The sequence below is a fragment of the Marmota monax genome, unplaced genomic scaffold (assembly GCF_021218885.2).
Source record: "Marmota monax isolate L192 unplaced genomic scaffold, Marmota_monax_Labrador192_F-V1.1 WCK01_AAM20220418_F8-fsc00120, whole genome shotgun sequence".
In the NCBI taxonomy this organism is placed as follows: Eukaryota; Metazoa; Chordata; class Mammalia; order Rodentia; family Sciuridae; genus Marmota; species Marmota monax.
The window spans coordinates 1,356,069-1,377,950 of record NW_026694424.1 but is presented as its reverse complement, the minus strand read 5'-3'; the positions used below and the strand labels follow the sequence as shown (position 1 = coordinate 1,377,950).

Sequence of the window (21,882 nt, the reverse complement as noted above, 5' to 3'; positions counted from 1 at the left end):
ATAATTTTTTTGCACCTACATTGTGACTGTGACCTGTCACTTGAGGTCAGAAGTGAAATTTTCCACTTGTAGCATCATTTCAGAAAATTTCAAATTTGGGAGCATTTCAGATTTTGGCTTTTCAGATTAGGGATGCTCAACCAGTAATTTCTTTATTTCAGATCCCAATCTCTGATAGCATTTGATAATGCTGACCATATCCTCCATGTTAATTAGACATTGGAGGAGGTGATACATAATTAGTAAAAATCTAACTCTATTCTGACTTAAGTTGATAGGAGAAATTATTGGAAGGATACTGAGATAGCTGCTCTCAAATGTTTTCCTTGTTCAGTACTTCATCATGAAGTTTACATTCAGGCCTGGCATTTTCAAATCTATCCCCTACTCAGGAAAGAAAATAATCTCTGACACCTGCAGTTGACCTGTCTACATATTATTGATTTCAGTCAATTGAAACTTACCACCTTATAATGTCCACCTATGACATCTGCTTCTTCCCTCAAGAGATGCCTTGGTATAAAAAGCTACATCTGGATCAAACATAAAACTTCAGGCAAGAACCAAAAAAACCACTACCATTCCTCATGAAAATATTCTCCTAATCAAACATTATACAGATCAAAAAAAATCTCCTTTAATGAGTTCTTAATCCTTAATAATCTTCATTAAAGTTTTTTTGAAATGTATTTATCAGCATTAGAAAAACACGGACACAGTATTTGTATATAAAAACATTTTAAATTCTACTTCTTCCCACTAATTTTACCGCCCACATCTGCTTTTTCTGTTTTGATTTTTAAAAATGAATAAGAAATAAGTAGAAGACCAATGCTTCAAATTGCATACCTTTGGAAAAAATCTAGGAGTGTATCCACATTAAGGGAGACTAGTCTCAATTATGCATCAGTCAGTAGCTCAGACATGACCTGATACTTCCTTCAAAAACAGGGTGGAGATTGATTGCAGGTCTTGTTTTTCACACATACTAAAAAAAAAAAAAAAAAAAAAAAAGCCCCCAGGAAAAGACTGAATCATATTTGTTCTCAGACAAGAAAGCAGAAGGGGCCCTGTGACCACAGCATGATGAATTCCGTGCTGACATTTAAATGGTTCAATCTCCTGACAAGAACAGGAATCCCCACATGTGGCGGGGACTCAACAGGGTGAAGCGTGACATTACAACTCAAGATGGAAATAATTGTATCTGTCTTTTTTCATTCGAGGTCCTTTTTGTATTTGATTTCATTGAGGAAAGCCAACCTCTCTAATCAGGAAATTGTGTTCTGTTTTCCTAATCAATTCATAAAATGTGTTCTGGCCCATTGGCTGGGTCAGTCATACTTAATAGAATCACAGGGGATGGATGGAACATGCAAGTGTCTCTAGTCTAACCCTCTAATTTTACAGACAAAAATAGTCCAGAGAATTTTCCCCAAAACACACAACTAGCTCCTATAACGGCTCATTAATATTCTTCATCCTGTCCTTTTAAAAAGAAATAGGGGTGGGGGAGAGTATCTGGATTCAGATTTGGGACACAAAGGGTTTGTTTACACAGGTGGCTGAGGGTTGCTGTGGAAAATGTACACTGGAGAGGAAGGAGAAAGAAAGAATGTGTCTCCATGCTGGAAAAGTTGTCAAAGTGCCCAGGTGTGCAGATGTTCTCATTAAGCCCCAATGGCCTGCTGGATTCCACGCAAGCTGACTGATGTCTCCAGAGCCTACTGGGTTTCGGCAGCACAGGGCTTCATGCTGGTGACAGAGATGCTCTGCCCTCTGCATCTCAGGACGCCCGCCTCACACTCAGACATTGTCAGCTCCTTGCCGCTCACTTCCACACAGACACTAAACCCTTCTTCCTGGCACTCAGATGCTTCTCGGCAGACACATTTGCCACTACTGCCTGGAAAGATAAATGAGAGAGATTTAATGGCAGGCACACTGTGGAGGTGGGAGAATCAAAGCACGTTCCTCCAAAGTAATAGTGACTAGAGAGCTCCTGCCTTGAGGGGTACAATAAACTATCTCCTGGAAGAACAGTAGGATCAGGAAATTGAGGCATTTTGCTCCCCTCAGAATAAATGGGTTTTGAAGTTGATGCCAGGCTTTCTATTGGTTGGACCCACATGAGGCAGCTCTATCCAAGTCAAGAGCTCTCTAGCTCTCTCTTCACGCACTTCGCCATCCATGTGAGCCAGCAGACAAATACAATCCTTCGTTCACTGCCCCCCCAACCAAATGGAAAGACCTCAGCAAAGAGCAGAGTCGGGGCTCAGGTAGGAGAGAAGAGAATTAAATGGCATGGCACACAAAAGGTTATATATCCTATAAAATACACATAGAGAGCAATGAATTAGGAGGAAAGGAGTCTATATGGGAAAGGGGTGTGAGGGAATGTCCCAGTCAGGCGTCTCCAGAAGGAAAGTAGAAAGGTCAGCCAGTGGATGGTGGTGACAGCCAAACCCAAAATGACCCAGTCATGGCTACAGTTACATAAGTCATCATCTATGCTGAAAAACTAGGAGGGAGTGAGGGGAGAGGTGTCCAATGTGTGTGGTCTGGGACTAGGAGAGAACAAAGAGCTGATAGAAATCTTATGCAGTCCAGCTCCCAAATTTATAGAAACAGAAAGCTGGGGCAGAGACTTAGTTCCATTCACCCAGGCCTTCCTTTTTCACAATACTCCCCAAACCGAGGTGGGGGGTGCCATGCCCTTGGTAGTATCCAAGATCATTGAAAGTGCTACATGGACATAACCTCAGCAAATATTGAATCACAATTCAAGAAAGTAATTTCTTTTTCTATTCTCTTAAAATCCTTCTGATTATTTCTAGAAGAAAGTGTTAACTTGATGCCAGTATTTTTTTAACATCCTTCTAATACTTGCTAGACTCCCTTATCACAAAGAGAGAACATTATCAATACCAGAGCAGAATGTAGCCAAAATCTACAATTTTATTTTGGTCAACCATTTGTATTTTTATAGTTACCAAATATTTATGGTAAATTATACTTCCTCTTAAGGATGTAATTTATAAAATTTCTATTTTTAAAAATAAATTTTTATGTAAACGCTTTTAAAAATAAGACACAATATGGATAATACAAGGATAGAGAAAAAGTCATGAGAGTGGAATGGGAATCACCAAGATTTGGAAGAATTTTAGATTATCAAGAATAGATTCTTGTCCTCTTAGCTACCTGATCCAGACCCTTCTTCAGGGAGGGAAGTCAGGTGGGAAGTTCAAGGTCAACCCAGTCTGAATCCTTGACATCCTCAGGTATCTACTTTGATCCACTTCTAAACTAGAAACCATGTTGTTTAAAAGCTCAGTATTATTACTTTACACACACACACTTTTTTTGTATTTGTAGATGGACAGCATGCTTTCATTTTGTTTGTTTATTTTTTTATGTAGTGCTAAGTATCAAACCCAATGCTTCACACATGGTAGGCAAGTGCTCTGCCATGGAGGTACATCCCTATCCCTACTTTAGCCTTCCTATGTTACAAATACAAAATGCTCCTTACCATCACATTTTTCCCACAATGGACATGCACCACAAGCTTTCTTGGCTGAGGCAGGCAGAGTACAGCGGTCCCTACCAGTAAGAGTATAATTTCTACCCTGACAGTGAAGAACATGCAACTTGCAAACTGTCAGAGGCAGTATCCGTTGGCTTCTCTCATCTCGAGCACATACATCCAAGGAAGATCTGAAAAGAATTTTTGACTACATTATTTACAAGATTTTTGTTTTTAAAAGCTGAGGAAAAGAAGTAAAAAAGTAGACCTTTGAGGTCATTACCCCACAGGTTATTCACCCACAGCAAAAGATGAAACATCAACTCAAATTCTTTTCATTGGGACCCAACCACCTCAGAGCTTCAAAATGAGCATATTTACTCTAAGCATTCACAATCCTTCCAAGCATAGATACTGTGGGTTGATTTATTTTCAGCTAGGACAGATCAGATATAGCAAATTAGATGAGAAGGTGAGTTATGCCAGCAACTGTCAATGAATCAATAATAAAGGAGACAGAAAATCAGCAAAGATCACTCAGAGAGATTATAGTCAAATGAAACCATTGACCACAGGAGACATTAACTCCTCCCAGCTCAGCAGCCCAGAGATTTCATGTTCATAATACAGCATGTCTAATAATTAATAACCCTGAATCATCAAGGGAAGATAAAACTGTATTTTACAATGCTATTTTCTAAAGTGTCTATGTTTACAAAGTGCTTTAGAAATATTTCAAAAAGTGTGCTACCTTTTTTCTTAAACATTAGAGCTAAAATGGTAAGAGGCAGCTATTTAGAAATGTCACCAATGAAAACAACTACATTTCTAAATACTGACAGATAGATAAGAAAAGCATTATTTTGTGAAAACTCAGATAACAAAACATTTTTCATATACCATATGGGCTCAGAAAAACTTTACATTCACATATTTTATTTAGCTCTGATATTTTCTTCTTTTTTTTTTTTGACCTAAAGCTCAATTTATTTAAAGTTGCTTATATAACAAAAACTTTTTTTTGTTTTGTATATAACTTTTTTCTCTGTTTATTTGAACTTTAAATAGAACTACTCAGAACAGCTAAAAGGGCAGAGACCTTATAATGCCACCTTATTATCAGTATCTGATACTGTGAAATGATACAAAAACTCATATCAAGTCTATAAATGGCTGGCTGCTGATTAACTAAAGGAACCAGTAGAGTTGGAAAGAGAAGGAAAGTGATTAACAGAGAGTAATTAATAACAACAGAGAGTAACAGCAAGAGTCAGAATGTATCTGGGCTGACCACCATTTCCACTTATACATTCAGTTATATTCTTCTGCACCAGAGGTTACTACACACAATCATTGTATGAATCACCCACAGTAGGTTCAGGAAGTTCTATATGGGTGCTGATGACCATAGTAATTGAAAACCAAGTAATTTGTTGGTAGGTTAGTGTTTCAATTTTTAACCTTAAAGATGGCCCATGAGCTGAGGAGCTAGATATTCCCTGATTCTTCCTAGACCCTCCACTCTTCCCCATCTGCCTGGGAGGCTGGCATGTAAAGGTTACACTTCTTTGTCCTCTAGCTTCAATTGGGTTTTATCAATGGAGAGCCCTGGTATAGGCAGGGAAGAAAGTGAATTCAGCTGGGGTATTTATTCCACTGGCTCACTCCTGTAAGACCTCCTAAGGTCTCTTAAAAGAGAGTCAGCTTCTCCTCTGCAGCCATCTCACCTAGTTCTCTCCGTCTCCAGGTTTCATAAGTGCTCCCCTCCTCTTGCCTTATCAGTCCTAGAGTGGACACGTGGCCAAGCCTTACCAGTCCAGGAGTACTGCCCTGTGGCTTCTAGTTTCCTTTACTCTGCCCACAATTTTGTAAATCAACCTGCTAATAAACCTCTTCTTATCCTAATCTAATTGTGCTGTCCGTATCTTACTAGGACCCTGACACAGGCATCTAACAACATCTAACTAACAACTGCAGATGCCCTGGGACAACAGCATGATTTCAAGCTGGCAGCATTCTTCTAATGCAAATCTAGAAAGCAAGCTTCAAGAATCAGAAAAGTAGCTGCTCTTTCTCCATCAGTATTGCTTTAAATTTTATATCCCTAGGGAATTTCAGCCTAATCATCTAAAGCTCTAAATCCTCAGGTGACAGTTTTGTCCTTTCGCTCAATTCTATGTATAGAGCAAGCCATGCTCAAATAGTCCTTCAGCCTTTCTCAACTAGCTTAACACCATAGCTGTCAGTCTGGTGACCCTGGTGAGTACCAGGGAGGAAAAGACTGGATTAAAATGCAAACAAACACAAACATCCTTAACCCTTAGTAAACTGCACCTTCAATACACAGACACTAACACCTAAGAGATCACCTCATTTGTCTTGGATAAAATAAAACAGAAGGACAGAGCTTACCCACATTCATAGGGCATTTTACAAACACATCTTGAATTCTGCAGTTTCTCCCAGCGCTGACATTTAGGCACTGCCTGTGTTAAAGGGGTGTCTGAAAGAAGAAACATAAGGGAGATGAAATTATCAGGGAAGAAGAGCATCTTCATAGTAAGCAAGGCTTTTTATTATTGTTGTTGTTGAACTAGAGTCTGTACTATTCTCAGCTGCAAAGGGGTTCTATGGTAAGCATTAATAATAAAACTATAGAGCATTTTACAAGGGGAATGCTCTACAAATAATTACATTGGTGATAATCGCTACCATTTCTTGAGCATTTACACTTGGTCATGCACTTTTTAATACACTGTGATATTTAATCCTTCCTAACAACAGTGAGTAAATGTTTGGCGGTAGTTACATTAAATAAGATTCTATCTTTTATCTTCTAGAAACTGATAGCAAACTATCATTCTGATTTTGACAGAACGATACCTTGGTCCAGTTTACAAGAGCCTACATTGACTGCCATCACCTTGGCTATAGCCAATTGCAATGTAAATCATCCAAAACAACCTGATTTTCCCACTTCCTATCAGCAATGGAAGTCAATGGAATGTACTTTTGCTCATAAAACTAGATATTCATTTTACAAATCTTAAAGATAGTTTATCAGAAAATCATGCCTTTTTAAATACAAAAACAATGGAATATTTCTTTTTGAAAATTTTAAAAGATTTAGACATGACAGTACAATCTTGTGAACAATTCATAAATTTGGAAAAATGGTAATAATATGAAGCATGCCCACCAGGATCAGAAATCTCAATTACAAGTACTCATTCTTTAAACACTTCAATTCTAAATGGTATTATCCTAAGTGCAATGTAGTGTCCTGAATTGGATCCTAGAACATAAAAAGACATTAGAGGAAAATTAGTTATATATGAATAATGTGTGTAATTTAATCAACAGTATTGTACTAATACTAATTTTTTACTTTTAATCAACTGTTATTTCAAGTGACGTAAAAAAAGAAAGATGAGAAAATGGTATGTAGAAACTGTATTTGCAACCTTTTTGAAATCTAAAATTATTCCCCCTCAAAAAATGTTTTTTAAAATGATGTTTTCTGGATCTGTGCCTTTCAACCAGGGAAGGTTTTGTTCCAGAGGCACATCTGACAATGTCTAGAGGCATTTTTTATTGTCACACTGAGGAGGAGATGCTATTGGCATCTGGTGGGTAGAGACCATGGATGCTGCTAAACAGCACAGAACACAGGACAGGCTTCCACAACAGAGAATCACCAGGCCCCAAAGCACAATGGCACTGAGGCTGAGAAATCTCACTAGAGATATACCAGAACTAAAGTTCATGACAAAGCCATGGGAATCAGCTCTGCATTTGACCAGAAATTTATTTTAGAATAAATTTTGAAATTTTAGATATCATGTGATTACCAAAAGTTTTTATAATTTCTTTGTTAAAAAAAAAATCTCTGATAGGATCACCTAGACCAAAGACTATTGCATTTAAGAAGAACATAACTTTATCATCATAGCTTGGCTAACCTATAAATACTCTTAGAGCACATCTAGAGTATGTGCCTTTGCTCACATCAAGATATCCTCAATGGGAATGGGGAAATGGGAGTTACTGTTCCATGGATACAGAGTTTCAGCTGAAGGAAGATGTAAAGATACTGGAGATGGAGAGTGGTGATGATTGTATTACAGTGGGAATGTATTTAATGCTACTGGTCTACACATTTTAAAAATGCTAAATGGTTAAGCCTTATGCATGTTTTGCCATAATAAACAAGACTACTGAAACAGCTGATTTTACTTATTTTTAGTTGATATTTTAAAATACCAACTTCAGAGGATGACAAACCTGGGATTTTTTGTTTTTTTTTGTTTGTTATAGGCTTATTTTAAGAATAGTTTCAGAAAAACATACAGGTCTGAAAAACATCCTTAATTAAAATCAAATTAAATAGAATTTTCTCTTGAGTGGGAGAAAATTCATACTAAATTGTGCTAAATTGTGCTATGAAATGACTGAAGCATACACTTCAGAATTGCAAATATATAACCTCCTTGAAACAAAACTGCAACCTCATCAACTATATATTGTTCCCTTTCATTTTAGAATTATGGCTACAGGTGTATTGCTTTATATATCCCAAATGAACTCATATTTATGCCTCAGTGTGTGTAGAAAACAAAGCAATCATCCTCTAATGTGGGGCTCTGATAGCTAAAGAGCACATCAGATTGGCATGGAGGGCACTCCATTGGACCTGTTCTGCTCCCATCCTCCTGTCCATCGCCTGTCGATCATTACAGCCCATTCCCACCATTCAGAGCAGAGCACTCCCTGCGGCTTGTGCTCTCTTTTTGGTTACAAGCATCTAATTCATCCTACACTATCACTTATGGAATCTAGTACTTCTTCCTCACTAAAAAACAAAAATTGAAAAAATAATGGAAAAAGAAAGAAAAAGAGTGGGTATGAATCCATGCAAATAGAAGAGAGGTCAGTAGAGTAGAAAGGGAATTAAGGGGAGGAAGAAGGGTCAGGAAAAGAGAGGAACGGTAGAATGAATGTGACCAAGCTTTCCTATGTACACATATAAATATACCACAGTGAATTTCACTATTACGTGTATTCACAATGTACTAATTTTAAAACACTATAAATAAATAGAAGAAAGAGTAGTAGAGGAAAGTCAATGGGGAAGGGAGGAGGGAAAGTAACAGAAACTGAATTGGAGCAATATTCCATGCTTGTGGAATTATGCCAAAATGAACTCCAATATTATGTATAATGAAAATGAATTAATAGAAAATAAAACAATAAAATAAAATGGACCCCCCAAAAAAGAAAATTTCAGCATTAAATTAAAAGTCATACACTCAAGAATGATACATTATAAAACAGCATTCAAGTGAGTTGTCCCTCTTTCCTGTTTTGAATTGTTAAAAAATATATTTCTATTTATTACAATGCAAACAAAGAAGAGAGAGAAAATATTTTAAAATAAATCCATTTCATCTGGAATATCTCTTAAAAAATAGTTTGCTTCTAAATCCTTTTCTACCTTAGGTTCTCAAAAGAACGTTTTAATTTGCCCAGCATTCAAAATACTGATTTTTTAAATTTCCACTATTAAGGACAACTTCACAAACCACAATATTTTTACTTCAATCACGGTTGTGTTACCGAGTTAGATGTAAATATTTTTAAATTTTCAATTTCAATAATGCCAATAAACTCTCTGAGTGCCCAGAAATGAAATATACAGAATTTTATATAAATTAGTACTTAAAATCTGTACTTAATAAAAGTACAGGACAAAAATCAGAAGGAAACCAAATATTAGCTTTTCAAAAATCTTTCATTTTCTTGGCACCTTAATGGCTATAAAGTTAATCCTTCAGATGGAGGATGTAAGTTAAATGTTTTAGGATCTCCAGGGCTATCCTTGCTTGCCCTTGCATTTCCTAAGTCTGTGTGTGCCATCTGAATAACTATTACACAGTCTACAAACTGACTTCCCTCTCCTAGTGGGCAACAGGAAGGGAACAACTCACAGTGATGGAGGTACAGAACCAGGAAGGTCTCCACAAGGACCCCCACTCATCTTGAGTGCAGGGGTCCTTGAGTAGACACAGAAACTACACACCTTTTTGCACACACTGGACATTCTTCATCTCAGGACTCCACTTGAGGCTGGAGCCACAGAGAAATGCTGAAGGACCTTCTAAGGACATGCCACCTGAACAGGAGAGAGTCACCTTCTCGCCAACTGAGTAGAACGGTTTTTGGGGTTGACTCTGTATGCCATTCATCAGTTCCGGTAGGACACAGGCAATCTCTAAAAATAAAAGAGACCAGCATACTGGGGTGATTGCTTTCCTAAACCATCTTTTTAAAAACGGTCTTAAAAGGTGCTGATGCTCTGCTTTTTCACATAAGAGGACAAAGAGGAAGAAGTGAGCTCATTGTTACTGTGCTCTGAAAGTCTTGCCCCATGGTGCCTGCCATGTAACTGACCAGTGAATGACAGAAGACCAAAACATCTATCATCTTTTCACCCTGCCCTCACAGCAGTGGAACAACTTGAAACGAATTAGTCTACAAATAGTCTTCAAGCACAGTCTGCTGCAAAAACCAGACTTTTCACAGCTGACATTAACTCTCTAGTATGGTGATGTCCCTCCAGAATTTTCCTAAGAGTCATATACATCAGTTCTAATTAGACATATTACTACCTAAAAATTGTAAAGCATCACCTTAATCTGACAACCATAAAAGTATTCAGTGTTTTTTGGTTTCTCATTCCTGTTCTTCCTTACTCAATTATATCACTGGCTCAAATCTTCTACTTTAAATAAAAAGCAGAGAATAATGAGAAATATGCATAGTTACAGAAAGCAGGTCAGCAATCATGATTTTAAAAAATTTTAGCAATCTCCCTAAAGGATTTTAGACAATATTCTAAAAAATACTGCTCTGCTTCGGCACTATTTTCATCAGAAAACCCATTTATTTATTCAAAATGGCATTTATTGAGCACCTGCATTTTGCCAAATATGCTAAATATTTATGAAAAGGCAGCAAAATATAAGTCACATATCAGATTTTCAAGAAGCTAATAATCTGGCATTAGATTTATTTTTGGCATGATATATTTGCTGGCTTCACAATCCTTCTTCTAACAAGACAAATATGAAAGCTATATAAAATTAAAAAAATAAACACTTCTGAGAGACTCGAACAGGTATCAAAGCAAAGCTAATGAAATATTTGAAACAACAAAAATCGACCAAAATACAACAAAAAGACAATAGAAACAAACCCATGGAGATAAAGATAATAAAATTAGCAGATACAGTTCTTAAAATAATTAATATGTTGAAAAAAAACTAAATGGCAGGATGAAGAATTTCAGCAAAGAATTTAAAAGTTTAAAAACTAGAAAAATGTTACATCAGAATTGAAAAATGAAATTAATAATTAAACAGAGTTCATAAAAGTAAATTATACACAATTACACGGAGAATTAATAAACTGAAAGATAAATCAATGGAAAATATTTATGATGAAACAGAAAGAAAATGGAAAACAAAGAAAAGTACAGATATAATTCCTCAGACTCTGGTAGAAATGTATATCGGTACAAGTGCTTGAAAGCCTAACAGCATCAACTAAATCTCATGTTTAATACATGTTTACCCAGTGTATTCTTATCCATTGATTCAGAAGTTCCACTAAAGGGTACATTTCCAAGTAGTAAATGTACACGTGTGCACTACGGCTTTCTTCACAGAGAATACCACAACCAATTCACAAAAAGGCGTCCCTACAACTCTGTCTATCCATCTGCTGAACAAACACCTCCTCTTTGGCTCTAGCTGAAATAAGAGCCCAGGAGTAGATATAGAAGGGTACAATATGCAGATGTTCTTATTCACATGCCTGTATCTGAACAGAATAGGGTCCAAAGCATGTAAAGAAGTAGATTGATAGTAACTGAACTCTAAAAAATGTACTGATGATCTTAGCCTGAAAGCTCCCATAATTCTAATTTATATCAGAAATTTCAAAATTGCAATAAAATTGACCCCACTGAACAGGATCATTTCCAGCTGGAGATGGCTAAGGGCTTAATCAAGTTACTTATGAAAATTGAACAGGATCATATAACCTTTCAAGAAAAGGATTTCAAGACATAGGGCATATGGTGAGTATTTATTTATCTTGATTCATTTTCTCCCACATTATTCTCTCATCTTGAGTTATATACTACAATCTGGGTCACTTACTCTGACAATACATTTCCCCGACAAGCCACTGTAAATCTTCTCCACATCTGGCAACAGGGTCTCCAACAAGAGAGTATCCTTCATTGCAAGTGTAGAGTATCTTTTTCCCAACAGGAAACACAGTACCTTCCCCCTAAACAAAAATAAAAGATGGAGAGAGGTAGAGTTTGTCTATGTTGCATTAACAAAATGTTTCTGTTGTTTATTTGGTCTATAAATTATAGCCCCTTTTAATCATCAGAACCTACATTCAAATAACTGATTTAGAAAATTGTCTCTAAGGCATTTTCCCCAGAATCATCCTAATCAACTATACTAGTACCATCACTAATTGAAATAAAACCATAAACATCAATGTTCTATAAAGTATTGATTGCTCCCAAAATACCAAGTGCTGTTCTAAGCATTTCACTAAAATCACTTGAGAGGACACTGTTCAAGAAACTTCTTTCCCTAACATGTTTAGTAAAAGATAGTTTGTTACTGGATTTTGGAAGTGTCTTTGTCCATAAGCTCTTCAAATGGTAAGGTATTACAGGCTATTCCTTGACAATGCTACCTAATAAATGACAGCATAAGTCCACAGAATCCTTTCTTCCTGAAGGATTCTGTTTCTCAAATGTTCAAATCCTAGCAGAATCTTCATGAAGGTTTAACTTTCTCACTGATGACTTTTAAGCAAAGCATAATGGTGATCTTCTCCCACCCCAACCTCTTACTTCACACTATAAGCACAGAAATACTGCTGTGGTTGGATCAGATTCAAGGATGTTTTGCAAGCCTAAATGCCAGGAGGTGAAGCAAAGAATTTAATATGTGAACCTTGAGAAGATAATTAGGATCATTTGGGGTCCTTCTTTGTTTCTTCCCTTACCCTCTCAGGTTCTGCCATCCAGGAGAATGATGGAGAAACTGAGGTATACAGGAGGGCTTGGAGCTGGTACCTAGACCAGCTCTGCCTTAGGGATCAGAACAAAATGTCCTGGTACCTCCTTCTTTTATAGGGTCTACCCTATAAAATCAGAAAAGGTGGCAGACAGGGGCAAGCAGCAATCCCTATCTTTAAGTTCTCTGGAAGATTCTTTGTGGCCAGTCTATAGAGCAATGTTTAGAAACCATGGCTCCTTGGGTACTACATGCACTGGAATTTGGGATGCCAACATCTTCATGGTTCTAAGGCATATGAGTTTGCTTGGCCTCCTTTGAAAGTGTTTCACTCAAGAACTCCAAGGATTGTGGTGGCCACAGGGAGACAAAAGGGGCATTAGAGATGCTATGGATGGTGATGGAAATCATTATACAAAGTACATGTATGAAGACTCGAATTGGGTGTCAACATACTTTATATATAAATAGAGATACAAAAATTGTGGTACATATGTGTATTAAGAATTGTAATTCAGGACTGGGGTTGTGGCTCGGTGGTAGAGCGCTTGCCTAGCATGTATGAGGCACTGGGTTTGATCTTCAGCACCACATAAAAATAAAATAAAGGTATTATGTCCACCTACAACTAAAAAATAAATGTTAAAAAAAAGTTTAAATAAAAGAAATATAATGCAAAAAAAAAGAACATGTATAAAGGCATTAAAAAAGAGAGATGCTAAGTAAATATTCTCACTCTCTCTAAATTGGGGGAAACTTCAGGAAACTCTCCAGCTCAAGGGCCTAAAATTTGAAAAAAATGGAATCCTTCATGAAGAAAGCAAAGCTGGTTGTATTGACAGCATCCTGATGAACAGTATCTCCTGCGTGAGTCATGAAGAGACTCCACTGGGATTCGGAGCCAAGGTCTCATCATAAGAAAGACTGAGAACAGCATCAATTAATATGGTTCTAAATCCAAGTAAAATCCCTAGGATGACAAATGCAAGATGACTAGTGTTCCTTTCTGAACAAGAAAATTGCTCAAATTAAAATGATACATATCTCACCAGACACTAGCTAAATGTTGTACTCCTGGAATAAACCTAACACTTTGTGGGCTGGAAATGTAGCTCAGAAGCAGAATGCATGCCTAGCATGCACAAAGTTCTGGGTTCGATCCCCACCACCACAAAATAATAACAATAATAATAATAATATTTCATCCAGGCCTCACATTTTTAATGCCTTTACATGAATTTACTCATTTCCTGTTTTTTTCTGTATTTTTATTTATATGGGGTGCTAAGAATCAAACCTAGGGCCTCGCATATGCTAGGCAAGCACTCTACCACTAAATCACAACCCCAGCCCCAAGCCCAATATTTTAAAAAATTTTCTCAGTGTAAAGAATAATAAAAGTTCTGTAAGTTGGAGAACAGGCTTGTAGATTCTTAATATCAGAGTGGCAATATGGAGTAGCCCTCTGGCATAATTGTGTTTCAAATTCAGGGGGTGGCAGTGTTGATTTCCCACACCACACTAAGTGTGTATACTGCCTTCTGCAGTCTGAATCACCTTGGTTCAAAGAAGGAAAGCCACAAACTAAAACCTTCACCACTAAAACTAAAACACATATATCAGATATTTTGAGCACTATTTCACCATGGAAGAAGGAAATAAATTATGGCCCTATAGAAAAGTAGAACTTGGAATATTATAAAGGAAAAAAATAGCTTTCATAACCAACTTGAACAAATCCATCTTTTAAGGCAGGAGGTGATGGACAGAATTCTTTAGGAACTAAAGATACAGGAAAGCAATGTGGTTCAAGCAATCTGAAAGAAAAAAAAAGAAACAAAAAGTGATTAATGTGATTGATTTCCAGAGCTTAATGAATATTTTGCACTATATTGAATTTTTCCTTTATATCCGAAGGTTTGTAAGTAGAAAGTACAAGTATGTTCATGTGATGTTTTTGTCATTCTCAGAACCAAACATCTGATCACATCGTACGGTGTAAATTCAAACATTAACTCAGTTTAACAAAAGACAGTAATTTAAATAACCTCATGATTTGCTGTATGAAAAAAAGAAGCAGAAAGAAATAAAAGTCTTTGGACCACACACCTACTTTACAGGATTTCTAGAGGTCACCTGTGAAATGACCTTATTTTTCTCCTACCCTTGGGTTCTAAAATTCCTTTAACATAGAACTAATACTGTATTGGAAAATAGTAATTAGAGTTTAGTAAACCCAAGGGAAAGGTAACACAGAATTATAATAACTTCTCTTATTGAGCATTTACTATGTGGCAGACACAACAGCAGCTTCTTTATACACCTTCATTATCTCAATTCATTCAGCAACACCTGGAGTATAACAAAGGCACAGAACACTTGAATATCTTGTCCAAGGTTACAAACTAATAAATGCCAAGGTTGAGTTCATTTGTGTTCAGTCAGTGGGGTTCCCGCAATCATTCTCCTTCTTCCTCTTAAATGAAAATAAAGGACAATGGGGTCACAGTGTCCACGTTGTTTTATGAACCATGTAACTCAGAACATTCTTCGGCAAAAGCAAGTTTTGTGAAGATTTGAGGCCAGAACTCTGAGCCTAAAAGGAAGATGGAGGAACAAAGACACTACTATGTTCTCACCAATGCCAGTCCTGACAATTTACCATAACCAGGATTATCTCTAGGGGCAGGGTGTAATAAGGATAATGATGACATTCATCATTAAACAGAGGATTTCAACAGAGCCTCTGAGGGCAACAGACCACAGCAGAGACATGAAATCTGTGCAATACAGATAGCCTGTGGGTGCTGCCTCCTTCTCAGCTCAACTCCTGTCCTTTTGTAGCACGCTGAGGAAACACAGAAATGAGAAGTATTGATCAAAGATTTCCTTCGAGGCCTGAGAAGGAGGATACTTCTCTGAACATGAAGATGAGTGAAGTTTCCTTCAGTGCCTCACTTACGATGTTCCCTTCCCTTCAGCTTTATCTCTAAAGCCAGGGGAAATAAATCCATCAGGCAGAGACCTCCTCTCAGACCTTCATCCTCCCTGAGGGACCTACTCTGAAGCCAACATTCTCTTCCCACCATAATCATATGCTTCCCAGCTTTCCCAGTCAAGAGATACTGGCTATAGTTGGATTACGAGGCATGAAGACCTAGGAATGAGGTATCCATCCACAAAAACCTTGCCTCTTTAATTCAAATGACCTTCAAATTATCTTACTAGAACCGTCTTCTCACTCCCTGATCAGAAGAATTTACTAAAGATGGCAAAAAACAGTGGAATATGGCATAAGGATCTTTGACCCAGTACACAATGGCTTAGTTGACTAAGCACTTTTGAGATGGCATTTGCAATGATCTCGCAAATGTAGACTAAGTGTCGGGTGACCAGCAGGCTAATCAGTCAAAATATCCACCTCAGACATCTGGCTTTATGTTTAACCCAAAGAATAGCTAAATAAGAAAGAGTAGCATCTTTGAAAAGTGATACAATATTTATTGAATGTTTACTATGTTCCAGGCATACTGATAGCTTTACATGCTTCATCTCCTTCAATTCTAACAGCATCCTATTATAGATTTATCTACTACTATTATTCTCATTTTAGAGATGTGTAAGTAACTTGCCCAAGGTCACATAGCAAGTGTAGTGTGTAGATGGCAAATCTGCATGATGCCAAAGCTACCACTTATATCTGCTCAGCTGGGCTGCTCCCAGCTCTGGGTTAACCCTAATGTCAGGAAAATCTGAAGCACACAAGCACAAGGGGGCCATTTCTCTCTCTTTCACCAAGTCCAGTGCCAGGAAGCTAAGTAATCACGAATAAGAATCACCACCTAACATCTAAATCTTTTGCTGGCAGCCATCACATTGTCCACACTTACTGCAGAGGATACTGTTCTACACAATTGCCCAGAGATCTGATCTCCATTACCGTAAATGCTCCAGCTCCTCATCTTGACATTGCCTGCTCTCAGTAGTTTCTCCAACACAGGACTTCCCACCCCTGCTGGGAGGTGGGTTATTGCATTCCCGGTTCCTTGCTTTCTTCCCTTGAACACAGGGGCCCCAAGAGGACCAGCAACTCCAACCGCCATCAACCCCGCCTGTATGATAAGGGAAAAGCTCTTCAGTAAGTTCTTGGAGAGGAGGACTTCAGAGCTTAATGCTATGCTTCTTGACAGTATATTTGCTAAGGGGAGGGACAATTGTGGCAATTGACTACTTCTGTTCTGTTCAGTGAGGGCTTTCTGCAATGGCCAGAATGGCTCTACACCGACTTGGAATGTCCATATTAAAGCTGCATTAGTGGACTCCTTGTAATTATATCTTAAATATATTGATTATATTACAAAACTGTTCTAAAGCACTTCCATGGACAATGTATCATTTATATACTTCTCACAAAAACAAGTGGAGGTGGGCAGGAGGTTGTTATTATTCCCACTATTGAGACATGAACTCTAAGGCAAAGTGGCTAAATGCCATGCTCAATGCTGTAATGGCTGTCAGGAGCCACATCCAGACTGTACTCTGGTCTTCTGGCTGAGTGCAGGATTCTTCCTCACCCCACAGTCTCTCCATAAGGCAAGTAATGTCCTACAGTTAAAGCACTGGCTTGGCATGAAGAGAACACAGCCTTTTGGGTCCTCCCAGTCTGCCAACCCTAGGCTGGCACTGTACAAGATGAGGAAATGAATCAAACAGAAGAAATGCTTTTTTTTTTTAAGAAATGCTTTTAAATCTCCATTTTGCCTCCCATCAGTATTCTTCTCCAATCTGTAGGTACTTCTTCAACCACCCTACCCACAACCATCCTGCCTTAGAGCCCATTTAAGATTCAGAGTTCTTCTAGTGCTTTCCCCTATCGTATCCCTGGGGGTGGGGGGGATGATATCCTATCTCACATTCTAAGAGCCTTGATTTCCTACATAGACATGACCTCAGAAACCATTCCCTTGAACGGTTGGATCCTGACAACGACTGGTTCCTGACAACGTGTGAGTGTGCAAGCGCGTGTGCTCACACTGCTCTTCAGCTACTTCTTTTTGTGACCACTTTCCTCTTCTCCCAACCATATCTACTCCTCAGTATCACACACACCAAAACTAATCCAATTTGTATGATATTTTCCAATGGTTTTCCTTACGTTGTCCTAATTAGAATTTATTTAATAAAGCAGCCTCCGGAGTATGTCAATATAGAGTAACAATCGCTCGAAACGTTGTGATCGCTACTCCAGTTCTTACCAGCAGGGGGTGCTCCAATTTCAACAGACACTGGAAATCAAAGCCACTGAGGAAAGCATCACATGGTGGAATTTCAATTTACCAGGACAGGCCACTTAGAGAGCCATTTGAGGACAAGCATATCTTCCTGATGTTTGTCTATACATAACCATTTGTTTAGTCATGTATTTATTCACTTATCATTTATTTAATGACTCCTAGGAATCAGTCTTATATCAGGAATAAGGAAAGGAATCAAACTTCCCTAGGAATGAGTTTTCTAGAGGTGAGAGACATACAAATACACAAAAGAATAAAAATAATTATGTTTAAATTGTAGTCATACTTTGACTACTCATTAAGTCAACTTCACATAGCCCTGTACTACGTACTTGAAACACCACCCTACTGAGCACACAGCAGATTTTCAACAAAATTTGTGAGCAATTGACTGATGATACATAATACAAAACAGAAGTAAAGATGTTTCAAAGAGCTTGGTGTCAGAAAGGTTAGGCAATGCAAACTCAGTCTCCATAGGCCAATGTTACAACAAAACCTTTTTGAGATAATTATAAGAAAATGGCAGGTATTTTATCCATAATTTTATTCTAATAGAGAATGGAGAGTAGAGGGCACAGTGGTATTGTTAATTCAGGTGGGCAAAAAGAGAGATAGCAGAAGGTCTTAACTGCAGACCCTTTTTTTAAACCGGGAATGAAAAATGGAGGGAGATTAACTCAAATGTGATTTCAAATGTGGTCACAAAAAGAAGTAGCAAAGAAGCACATCAGGAGCCAAAGAGAAAAAGTAATACTGTTTTCAATGTGTCCATCCTAAAACCAGGGAAAATTCAGCACACTGACCTGCTTGGTTCCCTATGAGGACTCCTTGCTCACAAGCCACACCAAATGTATATGGTTTGCAATGGCACTGACACTGGGTCTCCCCAACAGTGGCCAAACCACCATTTTGGCAAGGCCGGCAATGGCAGGGGTGGAATTCATCCAAATACTCTTCAAGAGCCCGCTTCAGGTACAGTCTTTTCACAGATGCACAAGGTACTTCCTTTACCAGCTCATATATAGGTGTCAGCTATACAATGAAGACATTCTAGTCAGTGCTCAGAACTTTAGGTGAGAATGTTTTCCTTTTTACCCATGGGCACAATCTCCACTGAAACACAATCAAAAGCCACCCTTATGTCTATTTCTGTAGTTCCCCTTATCCACAGGGGCTATGTTTCAGGGCCCTCCTGTGGATGCCAGAAATCACATATAGTATCAACCCTGTATATATAAGTTTTTTCTTAAACATTCATACCTAATTATTTTAATTTAATTTATAAATTTATTTTATCTTGATTTACCTAATTTAATTTATAAATTAGGTGCCATAATAGAGAAACAACAATAATTTATAATAAAATAGAGCAATTATAATACTATGCTACAATAAAAGTTACTTTAAAATTATGAATTGTTTATTTCTGAAATTTTCCATTTAATATTTTCAAACCAACATTGATCTGAAGCTGAAACCAAGGAGAGTGAAACTGCAGACAAAGGGGACCACAGTACAATATTTTTTGTTCAAATAAAAAAAAGAAAGCAATTCACTGTCTTTGCAACACAATCAAGATAAACCTAGGGAAAATTAGAATCAGATAGAGAAGAAATATTTTTATATCTTGTGTGTATGCATAAAATTAAAAAAACAGAACATTCATTTTCTAGCTAATGGAAGATGATTTTGAAAATAATATATCACCACCCCCTTAGAGGACAGAAGAAAAGGAAATGCACTTAAATTACAGCAAAGAAGCAAGTACAATTAAGCTTAGAATTAAATTTCTTTTGACTCTGAGAGATTTAACAAGTCTCTTTAGTGGAGACCATGAATGCACTCCTTGAGAAATTTAAAACAGGTATACATTATTACTCTGTGCAGGATATTTCCAAAGAAAAGCAACTTCAAAATTGCAGATGTGCTGGCTAAACTTTAACAGTCTGTTCTCTCAGGAGCAAAAAGGTTCTGCTTTGTAGCACTTGCCAATTCTACAGAGTACTCTCACCATATCCAATTTCAGACTAACACCATGATTTCACTAACCATGGAATTGGAAAGAGTTGTGCACCAAAAGCTTGTGGGGGCAGGCTTTTGTGAGCAGGTCGGCCTTGCATGGTCATACATTATCTTTTTTCATTACTCCATTGGTACCCTGTTAATAAGTTAGCACAACTATGATAGTTTACAGTCTTTTGTGGAGAAGTACATAGTTAAGTCTATGTGAAGGAATGCTTGTTTTTCCTCTACTCAACAATTTAGAATTTCTGAAGAATGTTTGGGACATCAATAATGAATATTGGCCATTTCCGTTTTGATTATTAACAAATGGCAGTTTAAGAGTTCCCAGGAAAAACTCACTCTCCCGCCCTCAGCTTATTCAGAGGCAACTGGGTGTAATATGGTGTTAGGAGAGTACTTGAAGAGCTATTATAACTTTTTTGAGTATATAAAATGTGCCCAAGTCTCTTAATTTCTCAGAATGAGGCTTTGCCTGGGACATTGACTCCCATGGTGGGAAATTGATTATAAAATGAGTTCTGCTGTTATGGTTGTTTTGAAAATGTTGATTTGTTCCATTAATATTGATATATTAAGGAACAACGTGTGCATACTGCAATTTTTTATTTTCCTCTGTTGAATTTTATCCATAAGAAACACAGGGTGAACACAGAAAAGCGCATGCTGCCCAACCAACTCTGATAGGCACACTTGAAATGCATGTGCACACGTACGCCTCAAACAGTTCACTGCCTGTATTAGAAGCTACACCTCTCCATCCAGTGTTACAACTGTCAGATTTCTCATAGTTCTCTTTCTATCACTACTCAGCTACCAACCTTCCTGCACCCATCAAGCTTTAGATCTTTTTATAGGAAATATGTCACATTTATTGCAGAACAAATGCATTTCTTAATAACATAGCACCTATAAAAATGTGCTACTATTTTTGTAAGTACCTTTTTTTTTTTAAATGAGAGTCACAGATGATGTGTGTGATATTGTTGTGTCCCTCATCCCATTTTCCCATAAGCCCTTTGGTAAACTTTTTGGTGCTATAGGAATACATATGTTGTACTATAATAGAACTGACCATCTTAACAAAATATTCTAAATTTTTTCAGCCAATTTGGTGCTATCCTAATTTACAGGACTTCAATAGCCCATAAGCCATGGTCACATGAAGAAAGGTGATCTGACAGATGTAATAGCTGACAAGTCTACATGCCTTCCTCTTTTAAGAATCTGTAATTTTTCTGAATTATAAATCAAAAAAGATATAATCTGATTCAGGTCAAAAGTTAAAAATGCAACTTTCATCATTAATTTCTCTTGGGATGTACAAGACATTTAACATTTACAACTGAAATATGAACATATCAGATAACATACCTTCTGTTTCTTGCATTCACTTCACTATATAAAACATAATTGGAATACAGAAAATGCTAATTGCCACCAGCTGTTTAATCACCTTGATTTAATCTCATTTTCCCAGTGCAAATAAACATGATGCTTCTAGGCCTTAAAGAGAGCTTCACATACCTTCTGTTTTATGACTTGGGGAAGACGAGTCACAGACTCCGCCCAGTCGGAGTACCGCCTTTTGTTACCAGCAGGATTGTCCAGCTGTAGGAAACTAAGGCCAGCTATGAAGCCGGGACCTCCCCCTCTGACAAATGGGACTCCTCGCAACACATTGTTCTGGTTTCCTACACAGGAGAAATCAAGCAAAATAAATCTGTGTGCACAAACAAAATGAGAATGAGAATGTAAAAGTGAAAAGTCTGCCAAATATTTTTAAAAATTGATCCCACTGTATATCATTCTGGGTAAAGCAAAATCATGAAGATAGTCAAAAGACATGTGGTAGCCAGGAGCAAAGGAGTGAAGATCAGAAAAAGTACAGGTTTTTAGGGCAATGAAACTATCCTACACAGTACTA

The 21,882-nt window shown here is 37.5% G+C and overlaps 1 protein-coding gene across 2 annotated transcripts in view; it reads right to left on the bottom strand.

Moving 5' to 3' along the window:
- Positions 1–612: 612 nt before the first annotated feature.
- Positions 613–21,882, bottom strand: part of C7 (complement C7) — a 56,964-nt gene continuing 35,694 nt past the window's right edge. For both annotated transcript variants that reach the window (XM_046468254.2, XM_046468253.2), the window contains 9 exons: positions 21,483–21,649; positions 18,737–18,965; positions 16,577–16,748; positions 14,366–14,453; positions 11,752–11,884; positions 9,609–9,800; positions 5,942–6,032; positions 3,536–3,720; positions 613–1,906 (listed from right to left, as the gene is read on the bottom strand). In XM_046468254.2, coding sequence (XP_046324210.1) covers positions 1,725–1,906; positions 3,536–3,720; positions 5,942–6,032; positions 9,609–9,800; positions 11,752–11,884; positions 14,366–14,453; positions 16,577–16,748; positions 18,737–18,965; positions 21,483–21,649 — 1,439 coding nt within the window. In that variant the 3' untranslated portion in view covers positions 613–1,724. The remainder of the gene's footprint in view (positions 1,907–3,535; positions 3,721–5,941; positions 6,033–9,608; positions 9,801–11,751; positions 11,885–14,365; positions 14,454–16,576; positions 16,749–18,736; positions 18,966–21,482; positions 21,650–21,882) is intronic.